The sequence below is a fragment of the Phaethon aethereus genome (assembly GCF_964289735.1).
Source record: "Phaethon aethereus genome assembly, chromosome: 3".
NCBI lineage: Eukaryota > Metazoa > Chordata > Aves > Phaethontiformes > Phaethontidae > Phaethon > Phaethon aethereus.
The window spans coordinates 1,530,545-1,550,183 of record NC_138576.1 but is presented as its reverse complement, the minus strand read 5'-3'; the positions used below and the strand labels follow the sequence as shown (position 1 = coordinate 1,550,183).

The window sequence follows — 19,639 nt, the reverse complement described above, 5'->3', positions numbered from 1 at the left end:
AGAAGTTTTGCTCTTCCTCCCGCCGCCCTCTCCAAAACGCCCGCGGGAGCAAAGCCTGCAAAAGCACCAAAGTTTTCTTCCCAAACGTCACCGAAACGCTCTCCGGGCTTTGTGTTTTGGAGAGGCTCATCCTTGCAGGCAGGTTTCGGCACGGGGCTCGAGCTTGGGCGGGCTCAGCCGGTGTCGGAGCCGGGGCACGAGGCTGCACCCCGTGGGGTGTGCGTGATGCAGCAGGGTGGGAGAGGGTCCCCGCGGCTGCAGGGGCTGTGTCGCTCCAGCGTCTTCCAGCTCAGCCCCCTCCCTGCTTCCTAAACCTTACCGTGCCTCCCCTTGGCTTCTTCCCTCTGCAGCCAGTGCATCACCTCGCAGCTGGATGAGCTCCTGTGTCCTCCCACCACGCCGGAGGGTCGGAACGACGAGAAAGCCCTGCTCGAGCAGCTCGTCTCCTTCCTCAGCGGCAAAGACGAGACGGAGCTGGCCGAGCTGGATCGAGCTCTTGGGATCGACAAACTGGTGCAGGTAAAGAGAGACCCACTCATGGGACTGACTGGAGGTCGCATACGGGGCCAGATGCTGAGGCTTGACGTGAGTGTGGAGGAGGATTTCCAACATCTGGTGGTAACGGGAGGCCAGATGTGAGTGGGAACACACGAGCGCATCGGATTCAGAGACGATACTTAACACCGCGCCGTTCTCTCCCCCCGCCAAAAAAGCTGGAAAACAGCCCCGCGAAATACAATCTCTCGCTTCTCCACTTTTCAAACGCGATCCCCCATGAGAACCGGCGGCCTGGCAAAGGGGCGGCCGCGCGGTGTCGGTCCCGGGCGGCTCGTGTAACGGGGAGAGCTGGCAGGCTGTCCCGCTCCTCCACCTTACCGGGGGGATTAGGGCACGGAGGAGCCGTCCAGCTGGAATCCCACAGCCTGGGATTCCTGAGCCCGGGTTGTGCTGCCTAATAATATATCTAATGGCCTCGCTGGTATGAAACCGTGCAGCCCTTACGATCAAGATTGGCTTTCAGTGCAGCTGCCCTTCTGTCTCGGGTTGAACCGCAGGGAGAAGAAAAAAAAACCAAACCCAACAAATGAGGTTTGCTTTTAGTGGTGCTGCCTTCACTCGGACAGCGCTGGGGCCCTGGTTTCGGCAGCTGAGCGCCGGTGGAGACTCCCTGTTTGCAGATATCCATGGGGGCAGATGCCTCTGAAGGGCCCAGGGTTTCCTAAAAAACAGGGCACGGCAGGGGCAGAAAGCTGGCTGCAGGGAAGCTAGCAAGGGACGTGGAAAACGAGACGGATCGCTTGGGATTTGTCTTCGAGCGGTTTCTTTTTCCATGCCCCGTAGCGCTCACACGCGTGCTTTTTCCAAAACAAGGAACGGAGTCAAAAGCCTGTTAATAAATGTGATGCCCTAAGAAAGAAGCTGCTCGGAGCAAATCCCTCTGGCTGCTCCGGGCCTGATCCTGCAGCATTTAAGCCCGGAGGGTGGCACAGCCCTTTCAGTGGCCAGGATGCGGTTCCTTGCGCGGCGCTGCTGGCAGGGTTCATCTTTTCATGAGCGATTTGAGGGACCTGTCAGTGAGTTGATTCCCGAGTCAGGTATTTGCCACATCCCTTTTCTCAAGGCTGTGCATCCAAAATCACCGCCTGCCTTTTTCTTTTCTTTTTTGCAAGTTAGGGAGAGGGAGTTCGGCCTCTCTGGTACAAAGGACCCGGAGATGCTCTTGCCAAAAATGCAGCTGCAACAGCTCAGTGTTTTCACAAGGGTTTTGCAGACTCAGCTGGCACAGCTCCCCAGCAGCCCATTCCTGCACCGGACAGGCTCCAGCAGCATCGGACTGCTGGATTGAAATGCCCTCGGACGGTGCCCAGCGCTGCCAAGCATCCCCACACCGATCCGGCGCTTCCCCTGACGAGCATTTGGGGGGATTATCTCATGTTTGGACCTCGACCCAGCTTTGCTCCCATCCAGGGATCATTCTGTTTAAGGGGAATCTTGGGCTTTTTCCACGGCTTCGGCTGAGCCTCAGAAATATTTTGAATAGTTCCGTGAAATATTTGCTTGAAATATATCTTTAGCAAAACAACACGTCAGCATAAAGGCATATTTGGTAAGAATTGCGTTGATAGTTCTCCTCCAGGATGTGTTATTGGCAGGTAGGGGTTCGCATCCCCTGGGGCAGGGTTTCGGGATTTACTCTGACTCCACCAAACCCACCGTCTTCCCCGTGCTACCAGAGACGTGGTGGGACGAAATGCCGGAGGTACCTGCACCCAGTTTGATCAGGAGGCAGCTGGAAACTGGGTAGTTTGGGGAGAGAAAAGAGCCTCATTTCAGCAGGTCTGTGGTTTTTGGCCATCGCAGGCTGCTGTTTCATGTCCTGGTGTCCAGTCCTTGAACCGTATGAGCTCCAACTTAATTTATCTTGAGCAATTTATTTTTCCCCAACACCATCTTAATTAATCCTAAGCAGTTTATTTTTCCCACCGCCATTCCCATATTCTCATCCCTGCTTTCAAGCCTCAGTCCTCTGGTGGGCACTGTCTAACCAAATCCCAAAGACGGTGGGATTTAGGGGGGCTTGCGTGTGTGGTTTCTCTTAACTCAGCTTTCTCTTAATCCGTGGGATTTGGATTAAGGATTCGGGCTCCAAGGTGTTCTCCATCGGTTCATAGCTCAAACACCAGATTTTTCTACCTGAGCCAAGCTAGAGCAGCGCAGAATATCTTCTTACCACGATTTGCTGGTGTGGAAATCATCCCCCAGCTGCAACACGGCTCCTCTGTATGGGAGTGGCTGTGCTGTAGACCAAGAGGTCCTGTCTCCCGGGGGTTCCTAGCGAGGGGTGTCCGTCAGCAGCGCAGGAGTATAGCTGTGCTCCCTCATGACCTCTCCCAGTCCCGGGGATCCGTGGCTCCCACCCTTGGACGTGGCCTGTGTCCGAGGTGCTCTCGGGGCAGATGGGCACCCAAAACGCCCTCTTCCTCCAGCTGAAGCTCTGGGGCTGCATAAAAATAGGAAAGGAGAAAGCACAAACTATTCCCCAAGTTCAGGTTGATCTTCCAAGCCTGAGGGTCTGTCCAGCCAGGCGTGCTGCCGTTTGGAGCCCAGAGGAGCAGCTCGGTGCTAGCAGACCCTGCGGAGGTAGGCAAAGGCAACATCACCTCCCGCTACCACGTGCCGCTTTCCCCCACCAGCTCGGGGACATGAGCCCCGAGCCCTTCCAAAAAGCCTGGCCTTGGTTTTTGCTCCCAAGCAAGACAAAAGAAATGATTTCCATCCCTCCAGGGTTTGCTAAGCCCCGGGGAGCGGCTGTTTAATGCCCTCCTCGACTCAGCGCTCGCATGGGCTGGAGCCTGGCCCAGGGGTGAGGGTACAGGCAGCAGCATCCTCACGAGCGAGCGGCCCCGTGCCAGGCACGTCCTCCAGCCCCCCTGAGCTCTCCCGGGAGGGGCCGGGTGCCCGTGGGGCTCCGAGGTGATCTTTTCCTCCCCCTTTGCCTTCGCCAGGGCGGCGGGCTGGAAGCCCTGACGGAGCGGTTTCAGCCCCAACAAGCCACCCCACCGCTGATGATGGAGCAGAAACCCGGCATGTACCCCCAGCCTTACTCCTCCGCCTCTCCCACCACCAACCTCCCCGGCGCCTTCCCCGGCATGGTCAGGCAGAAGCCATCCTTCGGACCCATGCCGGTGCAGGTACCGCCGCCCCGCGGCGCCTTCCCCACCAACATGGCCATGCAACCCCGACAGACGCTCAGCAGACCCCCGACAGCCCCCAACCAGCTGCGACTTCAGCTGCAGCAGCGGCTGCAGGGGCAGCAGCAGGTAATTCTTCCCCCTTCCGCATCCCGGCACCGCGGGACGGAGGCACCCTCGGTCCCGCCGGCAGCCCTCGCACCCCAGTCGGATGGGATCGGAGGGGCGGCAAGCTCCTGCAGCAGGGTTTTGAAGGTCTCCCTGTTTTGTTTGTTCTTCTCCTCTCCAGCTGATCCATCAGAACCGGCAAGCGATCCTCAACCAGTTTGCAGCCAGCGCCCCGGTGGGCATCAACATGCGGGCGGGGATGCAGCAGCAGATCACGCCGCAGGTAAAGGGGACGCGGCACGGTCCTCCAGCTAGGAAAAACTGGGAGTTAATTCCCTGTCAGCACAGCCTGGCTCGCTCCTCTCCCTTCTTTAACGGGAGAGAAAAGTTCCCCCATGTGCGGAGAGGTGGCTGCAAGATGAGCTGCTGGGGTTTTTTTTTTTGCTTCACCCTTATTCCAGCTCCTCCACCTGCTTAAGGTATAAATACTTCGTTATTGCTTAGAGAAGAATGTGCTACCGCATTTAATTGAGAAGGATCTTTAGGAAATAGATGCCATCCCTTAAATACCAGAATCTCTAGTGAATCTTCTTAATGATCCTGCAAATCCCCAGGCCCTAAAGTTCTTGTTTGGCTTCTAATAAAGTCAGTAAAACATCTGCTGGGTACGAGGAGAGGTTGGAAAGCGTAGCTGAGTTCTGGTGACTTTATTCCACTTCTCGGAGAAGCCTTTGCCTTTTCGGGAAGCAGCGTGACATCCCTAATGTGCCGTGGGGAGTGTTAGCGATAGGGAAGGGGACCAACCGGTTCCCATCGTAGCTCTGGTTTCAGCTGCTGATGGCTTTGTCAGGCTTTTTAAGGTGATTAATTCCAACACATCTGGCTCGGCCATATGGAGAACGAGCCCACGGCAATGGAAAAGTTCGCGGGATGGGTTGTTTTTTTTTTAACAGCTCGCAGCTGAAAGAGTTGAGGTCAGGGATCCTGGGCTGTGGCATGCGGGAGCATCCCGGTGAGGGCACAAGAAGCGGGTTTGGCATTGGAGAGGGGTGGTTGGTGGCACCAGGTGACCGAGAGCCTCTTTTCCTGGCTTGGGGGATGCTCCAGCTCCCGGAGCTTTCCCGTTCGGCATGTCCAGAGGTCAATCTCTTAATATCACCGACCTGCTCTGCCCTGCAGTGGTGTAAACGTGCCAATTTACAGCCTTTCAGGGTTTTTCCAGCTTTCCTTGCAAACCGAGGACAGGCACCCCAAGCCAGGGAAGGGGAGCACCCACGGCTCTTGCACCGGGACGGGGGGCTCTGAGCTGTTTCCCGGAGCCGGAGGGTAACGGTGACAATTAGGGCATCCCCCTCCTTCCCCGCAGCCTCCCCTCAACGCCCAGATGCTGGCCCAGCGCCAGCGCGAGCTCTACAGCCAGCAGCACCGGCAGCGGCAGCTCATGCAGCAGCGAGCCATCCTGATGAGACAGCAAAGCTTCGGAAACAACCTCCCTCCCTCCGCCGGGCTCCCGGTACAGATCGGAGCCGCTCGCTTGCCCCAAGCACCCCCCCAGCAGTTTCCTTACCCCCCAAACTATGGTACGACTCCGGGAAACCCTCCCACCTCCACCAGCCCCTTCTCGCCGTTGGCGTCCAACCCCGAGGCCGCGCTGGCCAACCGCAACAGCATGGTGAACCGGGGGATGATGGGCAGCGTCGGAGGGCAGTTCGGCGCCGGGATGACCCCGCAGATGCAGCAGAACATCTTTCAGTATTCAGGATCAGGTACGTCGAGCGGTTGGTTGCATCGGGAGGGAGAGGCGGAGGGCAGAGCTGAGACCCTCGAGGATGCTGCAGCCCAGCCCTGCTCGCCCGTCACCCCATGCTTCGTCCCCAGCCATCTCGCCCGGCCTGCACACTGGTCTGGTCTCTGGTCTCCACCTCCCAAGGGGACCTTTTCTGGTTGAATCTGGAAAAAAAAAAAAAGCTATCATTTGGGAAAATCCACAACTATTTCCTTGAAAGTCGAACTGCAAGGCAGTCCTCTAAATTGCGCTGCCTTAAATATATACGATCTGAAAAAGGCCAGAGCTTCGCCGAGATGGCTGAAATGAGCTGCAGGCAGCTTACGCCTCGTGTGTGGGCACCAAGCTCCTGTGAGAGGAGTGAGCCGGTGCAGAACTGCATGCAGACAAGCACCGTCTTGAAGGACTTCACGTTCGAGCGTCAGTGCAGGGTCTCAGCAAGGTGGCTATCGCTGACGAGTAGAGAAAACTGCTCTGCGGCGGCAGCAGCTCCGCAGGAACCTCCTTTGGCATCATCTCACCGTAACCCTGGCTGTTTCCCAGCCAGGTTCTGATGCTAAAGGGGAACACCTGCTGATGGAAACCACTTGAAGGGGGGGGTTCCCTGCTCCTTTGTCCCTGAAATATTTACATTTGAGTGATACAGCTGCTCGAAACAAAAACCAGAGACCCTGAGACCGAAAGTCAAGGCTGATTGATAGTTCTGGTTCGATGGCAGCGGTTGCAGGGGGGGAGGAGGGAACCGGGGCTGCTGGCGGGGTCTGGGCACCGCTGACACTGTCTGTCCTTCCCCAGGCATGGGTCAGCAAAGCGAACCCGCCTTTGCCCCGTCGCTCAGCCCCAGCAGCCCCCTGATGTCACCCCAGCTCCCGCCTTCGCAAAGCCCCATGCTGCAGCCGGCTCCGCCGACACCGGGCTACCAGTCGCCTGACATGAAGACCTGGCAGCAAGGAGCCATGGGGAATAGCAAGTAAGATCATGGTGGGGGTAACCTGGAGCACACGGGTGACAGAGAGAGAAGGCAGCAAGGTGACACCAAGGTGATGGTTGCCTGGTAGGGTGTTGGCAGGGGCGGCGGTGCCTGTAGGTGACACCTGGCTGAGGACACGTGGTGAGCGCAGGCTGCGTCCTCCTACCGTGACATCCTCCATGACCCTGTTCTCGTCCTCGCCTCGGAGGCAGCCAGAAGCCCACAGCATTTAAATGAATCAGCATGTGTGTTGAGTAAGACATGAAGCAGGTCTTTGGCTTGTAATTAAATGAGTGGCTTAATTATTTCTCGTGAAAGTGGGCTTAGAAAACGTGACAATAAATTGAGTCAAGACTAGCAGTCCCAGGTGACTGCGTGACCCTCTTAAGTTGTGTCCAGCTCTGATGTAGGGAAGCAAATGGGAAGAGTCACCAGACTTGTTGCCTTTTTTCCATGAGTCAGGTTTGAGCTTCAGATCTCCAGAACTGAGGGAAAAAACCCCAAAAGCTCACCTGGGGGATGCCTTGCTTTGTGTCTTGGATCTGTGCAGGTAGCTCAGCTAACCTGTCCTGGTCAAGCAGCAGAGAGCTTACTGGGCTGGGTGGGATGAGGTGGGAGCTCTGTTGGGAGGTGGGATGCTCCACCTTGCCTTGCGATGGAGAGCTGTGCTCCTGCCTGGAGAAGAAGTGGGAATGGTTGGGTGTTGAGGAGGACACTGGAAGGAGCACGAAGAGGTGAACTCGGTGCCACATAGACCAGGGCTTTGCATATGACTGACCCTTAAGCCAGCCGGAAGCTCTGTAATGATCCCTCTCTTGGCACTGGTGTTTCTCCTGCTCTACCCCATCACACTGGGGAGCCTCCTGCTACAGCAGGAGCGGAGGGTGGATGTCTGTGCAGCGGCCAGCTTGGAATCACAGACTCACAGCAGGGTTTGGGTGGGAAGGGGCCGTCAGAGGCCATCTAGTCCCACCCCTGCAGTGAGCAGGGACATCTTCACCCAGAGCAGGTTGCTCAGAGCCCCGTCCAGCCTGACCTGGGCTGTTTCCAGGGATGGGGCATCCACCACCTCTCTGGGCAACCTGGGACAGGGCTTCACCACCCTTGTTGTCAAAAACTTCTACTCCCTTCCTTCCTCCCAGCCACCACGCTGGTTAAGCCTTGCTGCAGGCAGCACCTCTGATGCCTCCCTGTCCCTCACGCTGTCCCCAGGGACCGGCAAGGCTCCTGTGTGCTCCGCCGGCTCTCTTCCGCGGGCGGTCTCGGCGTTCGCCGAGAGGCAGGCTGGCTGCCGTCACGGCTCGGGCCACCCCAGGGGCTGGGCACGCACCTCGAGCTGCCTCCCACCGCCGCGTACGCCGGGGTAATGCTTATTTCCCTCTCTCAGCGTATTCAGCCAAGCGGGGCAGAGCCAGCCAGCGCCTGCTCAGCAGGGCATGTACAACAACATGAGCATCACCGTCTCCATGGCGGGAGGAAACACCAACGTCCAGAACATGAATCCCATGGCCGGACAGATGCAGATGAACTCGCTGCAGATGCCGGGGATGAACTCCATGTGCTCGGAGCAGGTCAGTGCCGTGCCGTCCCGGCTCCTGGGACGGTCAGCCGGCTCCCAGGGCTTCTGCATTCGCTTCTCTGGCCCTGGGGGTACCGATGTCCCAAGGGGGTGAAGGGGGGAGCGGCAAAGGTCTGGCTGCCGGTGCTGGCATCGCCGCTGTGCTGGAGCCCGAGGCTGCCGGCACCCGGAGTGTCCCGTGTGTCCTTGGGGGGTGCGGGGACGTGCCAGGCATCCCCAGCACCTCCAGCCCTCACGGGTGGGCTGGTGGCGGGTCCGTTTGTAGTTGTGCATCCCCGGGGAGCTGTGAAAGGTGGGGATGGGGAATGGGAACGGTTGGATACGGGACCTTTCCGCAGTCCCAGCCCTTTGGCGAGAGCTTCTCCGGGCCAGACCGAGATGCCTCCGACATTTTTAGCTGCTGGGGTTTGTCCCAGCGCCATTAAGCTCCAGCAGGACGTGCTTGGCTTGTTGGTTTTGCATGGGAGCATTGCGGGCCGGGGCTTGCAGCCTTCCCGGGGAGAAGCTGCGGGGCTCGGTGAGGAAGCAGGCTGGTCCCTCCCGTGAGCTGGCTGCGGTGCACGGGCTGAGCCGGTGGCTTTCGCCCCTCTCGCTGAGCAGTTCGCTGGCGTTTCATGCTCCCCGGGGGTGAGAGGCCCCCGGCGCCGGCAGCAGCCCGAGGCGAAGGTGGGGAGAAAGGCGAAACAGGGCCCCTTGCCGATCCCCCCCAAAACCCCACAGCCCACAGAGGATGTCAGCGGCGCGGTCCCCCTGCGCTGCCCCATCCACGGTCCCCGTATCCCCCCAAAGCTCAGCTCGGGCGGCGAGTGCCCCTCCAGCGTCCAGGAGCCCCGGCTGAGCCTGGATCTTGCTTTTGGCAGGTAAATGACCCGGCGCTGAGACCCGCGGGCCTTTACTGCAACCAGCTTTCCTCCACTGACCTTTTGAAAACTGAAGCAGATGGGGCGCAGGTCAGTAAGAAACTGCTAAGCACATCTCAGGTACCCCGAGGAGTTTGACGGGCTCCCCCCGCCCCGCAAAGGCTGAACGTCCCTGGCCGTACCGGCTCGGCACGCTTGGTTTCCGCTGGGACCGGCCCCGGTTGGCAGGGTCGGGTCGGAGCCACCACGGTCCCACCGGAGCTGGGTGACAGCCAGCCCTCGGGGACGCCGGCACCGCTCGCCAACCCTCTTTGCACCAAAGCTCGCGCCGCTGCCGCGAGCGTTCTCGGCCTCCTTTGCTGGCGTGGAAGAGCGGTGATGCCACGGCTGAGCTGGAAAGATAAACGAGGGTTGGTGCTAAACACCCCTCGCCCCGGCTCTGGGCTGACAGCGCGCGGGGGGGTTTCTTTCCTAGGCTCGGCCACCATCGGAGCGGCCGATGGCCCCTGCGCCGCCGCGGTGCAGCCAGGCCACCATGTTAAAGCATGGCGGAGCGAGGAAATTTGGATGGGGGAGGCTCCGGGAGCGGCGTCCATCCCTGCAGGCAGCGCTGCCGGACGCTGCCCATCCCTCTGAGCAGCACCGAGCACCACCAACGCGTGCCCAGCCGCCCGCCGATGCCGACTCCTCCGGCTCCCGGGGACGATCCGTTCCATCCCCACCTCATCCAACACCCACCGGCGTCACGGCGTCGCCTCCCCCTTCCCCGTAGCGCAGCCTCGGTTTCGCAGAGCCCGTAGGGACGCGCCGGCGGCGCCGCCGAAACACACCAAAGCTCTTAATTTTGATCAAACAGCCGCACCGGACCTCGCTCACCACCACCGCCACCCCCAACCACCGGCACGGCCACCGCGCCGCCGCTCCCCTTCACCCAGGGGATGCCAGGCTGGGGCGGGGAGGGGGGGTTGTTTTGGTTCCCCCCGCCCCAAAATCCATTTTTTTTTTCCCCCCTTTTTTTTGGATGAGCAACGTTATGAACCTCGCAGAGCCGAATGAGTTGCAGCGGTTTTCTTTTTATAGGACAAGAAGACAGAAGAGTTCTTCTCTGGGGTGGCTCCAGACTAGAGGAAGTCTCTAGTGAGTTTCCACTTCACGTAGTACCCAGATCCGCCGCCGCCGGCCCCTGCCCCGGCCCCGCTAAATCCCCTCTTATCTTTTGTGTCCCAGCAGGTACAACAGGTTCAGGTCTTTGCCGACGTACAGTGTACAGTGAATCTGGTAGGAGATCCCTACCTCAACCCGCCGGCTCCCTTGGGCACCCCGAAAAACGCCGCCGGGCCGCCGCCGCCGCCGGGCCAGCAGAAGAGCCTTCTTCAGCAGCTACTGACTGAATAATCGCTTTTCGAGGAATGTGAAATTTAAATAAGACGACGTACAGAGATATATAAATATATATATTATATATTTTTCTGAGATTTTTGATATCTCAACCTGCAGCCATTCTTCAGCTCGTAGTGTTTGGAGCAAAAAGGGGGTTTTTTGTTTTATTGGGGGTGAGGGGGTGGGTTTTCCCCACCCCGTTTTTTTTTTCTTTTTTTTCTCTTCCCTTTTTTCTTTCCCCTTTTTATTTCCCCTTTTTATTTTGCTCCCCCCTCTTTTTTCATTCTTCTGCCCCCTCCTTTTTTTCCTTTTTATTTTTCCCCCTTTTCCCCCCCCTCCTTTTTTTCTTTTCCCTGTTTTTTTTCACTTGTCTTTTTTTTTTTTTGAAAAGCGTTGGATGTCGGCGAAGCGACGAGGCGGGACAGTCGGTTTCTCAAGCCAAAATTACAGATGATTCTTATTTTTGTAATCATTTTGCTGGCTTCTTAATGTGGAGGAAGGTTTCTCGTGGAGGCGGGGAGGGGGAGAAGGCAGCCGGAGGACTGCGGCGGCGGCAGGAGGAGGAGGAGGAAGAGCAATCTCAGTTTCAGCTGGATCTGTCACTGATCACGTCTCGGCGCGGGGAACGGAAGGGGATCGGCGCTGGACTTCTGCGGGAAAAGCCTTTTTTTTTATTCACGCTTAAACAAAACCCCTTCTCTACCCTCCGCCCCAGCCCGCTTGTGCGTACAATCAGCTTTTTCTAGCAATCGTGAGTTTGTCGGTTTTAAAGGAAAAAAAAAAAAAACTACAAAAAAAAAACCCAACCCAGAGTATTTTGACCCACCATTTTTTCCATGTTTTATGCTGGTTTCAGGCCTCTGAGCGAAATGGGGAGGGGGGGCTACAATGTGTATATTATAACAGGAGGAGGAAAAAGAAAAAAAAAAAAAAAAAAAAGACAAAAAAAAGACAAAACCAGAACAGTTTGGGGAAAAAACTGCAATAATTTTTAGGGGGAAGGAAGGGGGAGGGGTCTGTCAATTATTGTAGATAAAATTTTCTGATTAAATATTAAATAAAATTAAGCAGTCGGTTCTTTCTGCTTTGATTGTGTTTAACAGCTGAGGTAGCTTAAACTATTTAAAATAATAATAATAAAATAATAATAATTGAATTCTCTGTTGGGAGATAGCTTTTTTTTTTTCCCCTCAAGCCTGTCACTGTAAATAGCTCTGAGCTCTAAAAATTTGTTTTCTTCTCTTTTAGTTGGGGGTCGCTTTTAATATTCACTGCTGACTTTTAAGGGGGGTGGCTACAGGGGATTTTTTTCCCCTCTCTCTAAAAATCATGCTGGTGTGTGGAAAAATGTGTAGCTTTATTGATTGACATTTGCAAAAGTTAAAGATGACCAAAAAAACCCAAACAAACAAGAAAAAAAAAACCAGTGGAGTTGCCAGCTAACGTTTCGTTGTTTCTGTGCTGACGCGGATGCCGGAGCGGTGCCAGGGCCATGTGCCGGGGCCGTAGTCGTGGGCAGCCACTGTCACAGAATCTTTTAGGCTGGAAAAGACCTTTAAGATCGAGCCCAACCGTTAACCCAGCACTGCCAAGCCCACCACTGAACCGTGCCCCTGAGCACCACATCTACACGGCTTTTAAATCCCTCCAGGGACGGTGACACCACTCCCTGGGCAGCCTGTGCCAGTGCTTGACAACCCTTTGGGTGAAGGTTTTTTTCCTAATATCGAATGTAAACCTGGGGGTTTCCACACCGGGAAGCTGGAAATCAGCCAGTGCATGAGAAGTGGGGCATACACACTTCTAGCTGACAACATACTTTTTTTTTTTTTAACTAAAAGTAGCTCATTTCAAACATTTTCACTATAGACGAGGCCGAATGCAGCAGGAGGAGGACTGCAGCGAGTCCCAGCTCGCCGGCCAATGCTGCCGTCTGCTGTTCACACGGCTCCTGCAGGGTTTCAGCGCGAATAAAGTCATGGCCAAACCAGCCTCACTGGTGCAGGGGGAAAAAGTGACCCAGCATGGTTCCACCACCACGGAGCAAGGGCTGGAGGTGGGAGAGGTGCCGGGAGCACAGCCATACCAGCAGAACCAGCACCAAATCCAAACGGATTTGGATCAGACGTCGATGCTGGCAGCCAGGCCCTGCTTGCAGAGCTTGGGCACAGGGAAAGAAGCTGTTGGGATGGGCAGGTAGATGGACAGGGAAGCTCAAGGGCTGCCCACGGGAAAACTCACCCCTAAAAACAGCAGGGATGTTTTCAAATGCGGCAGTACCTAAAAGTTGGCTGCACTGGCAGGGGGAAGATGTACAAGCACACCCACTGCACACAGATGGCGGGTTAATACAACACATAGTCACATTTTGCACAGAGTAACATTTAATCCTCCCCAACAAAGAGCCGTTTCACACTGCATAACTGCTATCACCCTGCTATCACCCTGTGAGGAGAAGACTACCTGCTGCTCAGCGTTAGCACAGAGCTCCTGAGACAGGGCAGCTTTCCTGCGGCGCCTGCCTGGGGGCGAGCTCAGCTCTGGCCGAGGAGGAGAGCTGCCTGTGCACAGTCACTTCAGCAATTTAAATTTCTTCAGGTGCTGGTGCACTTGGTCCTTCGGGTAGGGCCGGAGCGCCAGGCAGGTGGCCACGTTCTCAGGCTGCTCGGTCCACATTTCGTGGTCGATGCTGTGCTGCTTCAGCGTCTCTGCCAGCGCCATCAGGGAGGCTTCGTCTGGAGCCTGGGGAGAGACAAGCTTGCTGTCAGGGCTGGCGTGCAAGGCGGTGTTGGGTACTCACAAGAGCTGCAGGGAAGGGGCAAAGCAAGGCAACTCGCTCTGGCAAAGGTGACAGGCACGGTGGCCAGCTGCCTGCACACAAGTATGAGGGTGGGCAACCCCCGTACTTTGTATCTCACCCAAACCGCATTTTGTTCTTGCAGGCCATGGCTGCACCACCAGCCTCTGCAAGCAGCAGGGCGGGGGAGCTGCGGGTTTTGAGCCAACACAGGTTGTAAACTTGCAAAGCAGCGGGTTTTTCCCTGGAAAGCTTCCCTGGCTGAGAGTGCCCTGCCCAACCCCACGTCCACACAGGTGCTGCCCCGCAAGCAGTGCCCGATCACGGCCTCGAACCTCCCCTCATGCTGCGACCCCCGGTGCTGCCTGGTTACGGGGGATGGATTAACGGCGCCTCCGGGACCGAGGGCCTCGCAGCCGCAGGGGCCAGGGGCCCTCGGGGGGGGGGAGCCCCGGCAGCGTGAGGGCAGCCAAGGCCCTTCCCGCCAGGCTCGGCTAGGACCCGGGTGCCCCCCCGACAGCCCCTCACCGCCCCCTCAAGTCTCTGCTAGGCCCGCCCCAAAATGGCGGCCGCCCGCCCCCACAAGCGCGGCGCTCCCGGCGTGCCCCGTAGCTCCCGGCCTGCCCCGCGCACCTCCAGCACGACGGTGCGCATGGCGCCGCCCAACGCCAGGTAGGCGCAGGTGTCGGGGTGCTGGCGATACGCATGTGCGGCGGCCAGGGCGGCGTGGCAACCCTGCGCGACCACCGCGCCCAGCGGCCACGACCGCGGCGGCCGGCCCAGGTCCCCCCGCAGCACCACATACTGCACCAGCGCCGCCGCCGCTCCGGGCGCCGCCATCTTTCCGTACGGCGCCGCACAGCCTGCCGGGAGGCGCATGCCGGGTGCGGGGAGGTGGTGTGTCGCCGCCATTTTGTTGTACGGCAAATGAGGAGGGGAGGGAAATGGCGTCAGGCGGAGTGACGTTCTTCCGGCGGCCTTGAGGCGCGCAGTTTGGGCGCCGGTTGCTATGGTGAGTGGGGGAGCCGTTGGGGAACCGCGCCGCGGGGAGTCCGGCCGCCTGCGCCCCCAGCCCCTCGGCGGGGTCCCCGGGGTCCCGGCCCGACCCAGCCGGGCAGAGCCTCGGCCCCCCTCGGTGCCTCTCTGTCGCCGCCTGGGGCTGTGGTGGCTCTCTGGGCCCCTCCTGCTGGCGGAGGCCTGTGAACCCTTTCCTTGCCTGCACTCCTGGGGGTTTTCCCTGTGGGGCTGGTGTGAAATGGTGGCTTATAGAAAATGGTGGGTTATAATGTGTCATTTCAGCCATCGGCCCGTGGGATTGTCCCTGCGTGGGCCGGCTCGGGTGCTAGCCCTGTCCTCGGCGCTTCCCACAGTCCCACTGTAGCAGCAGGAGGAAGAGGAAGGTTTCCTGAGGAAGAGCTCTCGCTGTCCCCACGTCGCCGCTTCCCCAGGGATGGAGCCTGGCCAGGGAGGGCTGACAGCTGCCTTCCCACTCGCAGGAGAGCGGCAAGGGAAGATGGAAGCAGGGAAGGCGTATTCACCAGATGGTGAGCTGCCTGGGCTGCAGGGACCGCTTTCTGTCCAAGCGCAAAGTGTGTCCTACTGTAGGAACGAACCCCAAAATGCTTGGGGCCAGAAGTACACCCCTGGCTTGAGTTGTGCTTTGAGTCAGTGTGGCTGGTTTAGGGGTATGGGGGCTTCAGAGAAGTTACTTTGCTACTTTGTGTACCGGGTTAGAGGTAAAACTGGGAGTTGCAAGTCTCTTGGGATCAGGACTGGTCCGTTTGCTAGCTTACTCTGCTTTTCCGGAGCCTGGCTAGCTGGTGTGCGGCACCCCGGTATTTAAGGTCTGCTGGCACTCAGCCTCGCTGTTTAAAATTCCCCGAAACCTCTTTACCAGATGTTTGCCTGCCTTCCGCCCCTTTGAAAAGTTATTGTAAGTTATTTATGTATCTACATTGGACTTACTTTGTTTTGGGTACCGCACTGCAGACTGTTAATAATCACAGCCTGGATTTTTGAGCGGGTCGTGATTTTCCTCGCAGGGCTGTTCGCTCACCTGGAAATGCTGGAGGCGCAGGCTTATGAGGCAGCCGTGAAGCAAGAGGAAATGGAACAGCAAGAAGAGAAGCTGGCCAGGCTGAAAGCCAGAGTGGAGGAGCTGAGACGCCAGAGGGATGAGCTGCAGGCTAAAGTGGACCTGCAACAAAAGGAGGTGAGAAAGGGCTTGCTGCAGAGATCTGGTAGAGGCTCTGGTGTGCTCCTGCTCTCAGAAGGTAGATTTACTGAGATTATTCATGTAGAGTCAACATACAGTCCTGGTGTCCTCTGTTTTTAGTAGCATGTAGTGCAGAACTGCTGGGTCTACTTGCTTGGAGGTTGTGTGGCCATTTCTGAACTCTTTTCTTGAGGTTTTTTTCCCCTCTTCTGCTTCATTTCTCCCGTCTTCTGCTTGAAATGCCATCTTGCTTTTCTCACAGGCAGGCTGTTATTTCTCTGTAGCCTGACTGTGTTCCCTGCAGGTGATACGTTCACGTCAGCAGTTTTCTGACCTCTCTTCTCTTCTGGCTTTTGTAGCAACTTGGGAAAGAAGGAGTCATGTCAGATCCAGCACAGCCCAGTCCTCAGGCTATTTTAGAGTGGAAGATAAAAAGCGTTAAGGCCATGCTGCAGGTCTTTTACCTCACAGGTAATGTCTTGAGATTTGCGTGTGTTCTGACAATGGCTGCGTTTCTGTGGTGCTAAATTTTGCAAAATGAGCCCGATGTCAAGGGCAGCTTCCCTGTTAACGATGCTGCTGTTGTGCTTGGAGCCTTTGGAGTCTGAAAATGCTGGAAGAGCAGTAACCTTGTAACTCCCTGCTGTTTGCAGGAGGCCTCTGGGGTGTTGCAGGAGCTATTATTTACTCAACTGTATCATTTAGACTGAGGTCTAGATTGTGGAAAATGTGTAACTACCTTATGAATTCAATCTTTGGGAATTAGGCACTTAGATATCCCGTGGTTCAGGTCTTCCAAGCAAGCTGGTGAGGCCAGTACCCTCTTTTCATCTGCCCCTGAACTTTTAAATTTTTTTTTTGTTTCCAATGAGAATTGCCTTTGCTCTGTGTTCCAGACAGTGTGGGGATGCAAGTCCTGCCTTAATGCCAGTGGGCTGAGCCCACCCGTGAGCGTTCCTGATGCTCTCCTTGGGGCAGTGGAGTGCTGCCTTCTTCCACCCAGGGCAGCCTGTTCTCCCTGTTGTGCTGGAGCTAGAACTGTGTTTGGAAGTGGCAGCATAACTCAGTTATCGGGAATTTAACCTACCGTTAAGCTGCTTGAACTTGTTAGAGGTCCCTTATTACAAAGTTGCTGTGTTTTATGTCCCTAAACTCTTGCAAGTCTTTTAATCCTCTGAGGGAACTCCCTGAGCTAGCGTAGCGAGAGGACTCGGCCCCCCTTGCAGTCTGTGTTGCCCCAGCAAAGCTGCTGGGTGGTGATGAGTTAGAGCAGTGCTGAGTAAACCCTCTCTCTGGACTCAAGGGATCAGTGGGAAGCTGACCAAGCGAGGGGTGTGTTTCTGCATCAGCACGGCTTACGAGGGCACCTACTTGGATTTCTACTACCTGGACCTGATCACCAAGCCAGAAGTGCAGATTCACCGCCACTCCATCCCCATCTTCATCCCGCTGGAGCAGATCGCCAAGAAGTACTTGCAGACGGACATCAGGCGCTTCTTGTCTGTCCTGTTGGACCACCTGAACGCTTACACAGGGAGGAGGTACCAGGCAGACCAGTTACAGGTACCAGTGGCCCCAGCAATGCTGTTCACCTGTCCTTTTCCCTTTGATGTACCACATTCTAAGTCTCAGAAGTGCTGGGTGGAATCTTGGCAGTTTTCTTAACGTGGAGCACTCACAGCTCTGCTTTTTAGAACTTCACAAATTGTCGTGTGACTATAAACTCAGTTGCCCGTTTCATCCGATTGTCATGTACTTGAACATCTTCCTCATTTAAAATTTACTGCTAAACACAAAACTGTCCTCCCCTCTGAAGGTCCCTAAGCTGAAACAGCTGTGATCTTGTAAAAAGCCATTGGAGGACAAAAAGCCATTTGGAGGACATGGCTTAAGGCTGTGCATGAGCCTTTGTTTATTTAAGTCTTTCCCACACAAGACTTGTTTGATGTACAGCCACCCCAGAGCATATAGGCATGCCAGGCTGCTATGGAGGGTGCGGGCACTGCACTCAGCGAGCTCCCAGTCCTACACGGGTGGAATTGCTTCCTAGTTTTCATGTCTTTATCCCTCCAGGAACACTTTTCAGACCAGATAGAAGGAACCTTGCAGAGGAACTCCTTGTGTAACTTACTGGTCTTTAATTACAACATGTCAAGTAAAAGCAAGACCTTTCTGTTCAACGCGAGGCTGCTTTATGGAGATCTCTGTTGCAGCCTCCCCACTGACGTCATCATTTCCTGCAGACGTAAGTGGGTGGTGCAGGGGGTCTGTCTGGGGGTGTGGGATGGACAGACTGTGCTGTGGTTCTGCAGACAGATGGGGTTTCTTTCTAGTTGAGTTTGGGGACTAGAGGGAGTGAGCTGTCATATTTCTGAGGGAGAAAAGATTATAAGAAGAGGTTGTGTGCAATCGGTGCTGGATCTTGTAGTAAGTAGTTAGAGCACAAGAGCACAGATCTCTTGCAATACTGGCAAGATGGGGTGGCTGTAGGGGGGGAAATATGGGGCTGAAAAAGGAAAGGTGTGAGCGCAAGCTTCGATCACTTCAGACAGATGGGCTGCTCGTAACAAAGATGTAAATACTCGTAACAAAGGATCTCTGCCTGAAAATCTTTCCCTGACACCACCTGCTCTGCTGCCTCTGTGTCAGTAACGCTCCCTCCTCCCGGTATGGCAAAGACTGGCCGCAATGCTGGGTGTCTTGTGCAGCCCTAACGGTGTGGCATGGCGTAATCCTGGATGTGCGCTATTTTCTAACCGGTCACGACTAATGTCAAACTGGGCTGAAGAATTATTTACATGTTTCCAGCTACACCAGCTCACGGCTGGCTGGCTGGGCTGTGGAGCGCGTGGACCAACATGCAGCTAGATGGAGCTCTGAATAGAGCAGTGGGGACTAGTGATCTCTCTGCTATCTGTGAATGTTGTCTACCTAGACTTCAGTAAAGCCTTTGGCACCATTTCCCATTGCATACTTTTGGTGAAACTGGTGGCTCATGGCTTGGACGGACGTGCTCTTGGCTGGGTAAAAAACTGGCTGGATGGCTGAGCCCAAAGAGTTTGTGGTTGGCGGCTGGTCACAGCGGTGTTCCCCAGGGCTCAGTACTGTTTAATGTCTTTATCAACAGTCTGGATGAGGGGATTGATCTTCTCATTTTGGCCACACCTCGAACACTGTTCAGTGTTGGGCCCCTCACGACAAGAAGGATGTTGAGGTGCTGGAGCGTGTCCAGAGAAGGGCAACGGAGCTGGGGAGGGGTCTGGAGCACAAGTCTGATGAGGAGCGGCTGAGGGAATTGAGGTGTTCAGTCTGGAGAAGAGGAGGCTGAGGGGAGCCCTTATCGCTCTCTACAACTGCCTGAAAGGGGGTTGTGGTGAGGTGGGGGTTGGTCTCTTCTACCAAGTAACAAGTGATGGTACAAGAGGAAATGGCCTCAAGTTGCACCAGGGGAGGTTTAGATTGGATGTTGGGAAAAATTTCTTTCCTGAGAGAGTGGTCAAGCACTGGCACAGGCTGCCCAGGGAGGTGGTGGAGTTACCATCCCTGGAGGGATTTAAAAGCCGTGTAGATGTGGTGCTCAGAGACGTGGTTTAGTGGTGGGCTTGGCAGTGCTGCATTAACGGTTGGGCTCGATCTTAAAGGTCCTTTCCAACCTAAATGATTCTGTGATCAATCACAGTTTCAGGCCTGCTTCTGCGAGCTGAACCTAACCTTGGTGCTCCTTGGCTTGCTGTTGGGCTGGAGGAGGGGTCATGTACTGTATTAACACTTCCTCCTCACCTTTCCCCGCAGTAGCCAGCCCCTTATAAGTGAAGCTCTGCCTTTGCTCACAAATGTCAGTGTTTTCTGTGCTAAGAGAGCAACTGGGTGGCTGAGGCTCCCATGTTTTATTGTCCTCGCCCTTCAGCAGTGGGTGTTTCTTAAGGCGCTTTCGCTCTCAAATCCCATAGGGGAGCTGCAGGATGCGAAGGGTTTGGAAGGAGAGAGGAGGGTTATCAGAAGAAAAAACTTTCTGGCAAGGGAGACTGAAAAACTCCCTGGGGATGAGGGAAGAATGAGAAGCAGATAGTTTTATGCTGGCAATACGATTTTCCTTTCCTCACTGATCCGTCCACTTCTCCTGTCAGCGGAGGTTCCCGCATCTCTAGTGGAGACGGCAGCAGCTCACTCAGACCTGTTTCGCCGCGTGGCCCTCCACAAAGCCTTCCGCTCCTTCAGCAGCACCACAGAAAGCGTGGATGGAGCACCGTAA

The 19,639-nt window shown here is 56.0% G+C and overlaps 3 protein-coding genes across 5 annotated transcripts in view; 2 read left to right on the top strand and 1 right to left on the bottom strand.

The window, feature by feature from the left end:
• NCOA1 (nuclear receptor coactivator 1) overlaps positions 1-11,332 on the top strand; it is a gene marked incomplete at its 5' end in the record, with an annotated part of 69,183 nt that extends 57,851 nt beyond the window's left edge. Inside the window, 8 exons of one of the 3 annotated variants that reach the window (XM_081998114.1) lie at positions 351-519; positions 3,507-3,821; positions 3,982-4,083; positions 5,167-5,566; positions 6,382-6,556; positions 7,944-8,127; positions 8,996-9,085; positions 10,226-11,332. In XM_081998114.1, coding sequence (XP_081854240.1) covers positions 351-519; positions 3,507-3,821; positions 3,982-4,083; positions 5,167-5,566; positions 6,382-6,556; positions 7,944-8,127; positions 8,996-9,085; positions 10,226-10,390 — 1,600 coding nt within the window. In that variant the 3' untranslated portion in view covers positions 10,391-11,332. Of the gene's footprint in view, positions 1-350; positions 520-3,506; positions 3,822-3,981; positions 4,084-5,166; positions 5,567-6,381; positions 6,557-7,943; positions 8,128-8,995; positions 9,086-10,075 lie in introns of all 3 variants that reach the window. The other 2 variants (XM_081998113.1, XM_081998115.1) reach the window with 2 other exon arrangements.
• Positions 11,333-12,741: 1,409 nt separating this feature from the next.
• PTRHD1 (peptidyl-tRNA hydrolase domain containing 1) lies at positions 12,742-14,051 on the bottom strand (the record flags this gene model as incomplete). The annotated part of the gene is made up of 2 exons (XM_081997081.1): positions 12,742-13,117; positions 13,806-14,051. The coding sequence occupies 2 exons, from the start codon at positions 14,049-14,051 to the stop codon at positions 12,947-12,949; spliced, it is 417 nt and encodes a 138-aa protein (XP_081853207.1). The 3' UTR covers positions 12,742-12,946.
• A 634-nt stretch (positions 14,052-14,685) lies between these two features.
• Positions 14,686-19,639, top strand: CENPO (centromere protein O; the record flags this gene model as incomplete). The annotated part of the gene is made up of 6 exons (XM_081998648.1): positions 14,686-14,716; positions 15,215-15,384; positions 15,747-15,858; positions 16,691-16,950; positions 17,461-17,632; positions 19,515-19,639. The coding sequence occupies 6 exons, from the start codon at positions 14,686-14,688 to the stop codon at positions 19,637-19,639; spliced, it is 870 nt and encodes a 289-aa protein (XP_081854774.1).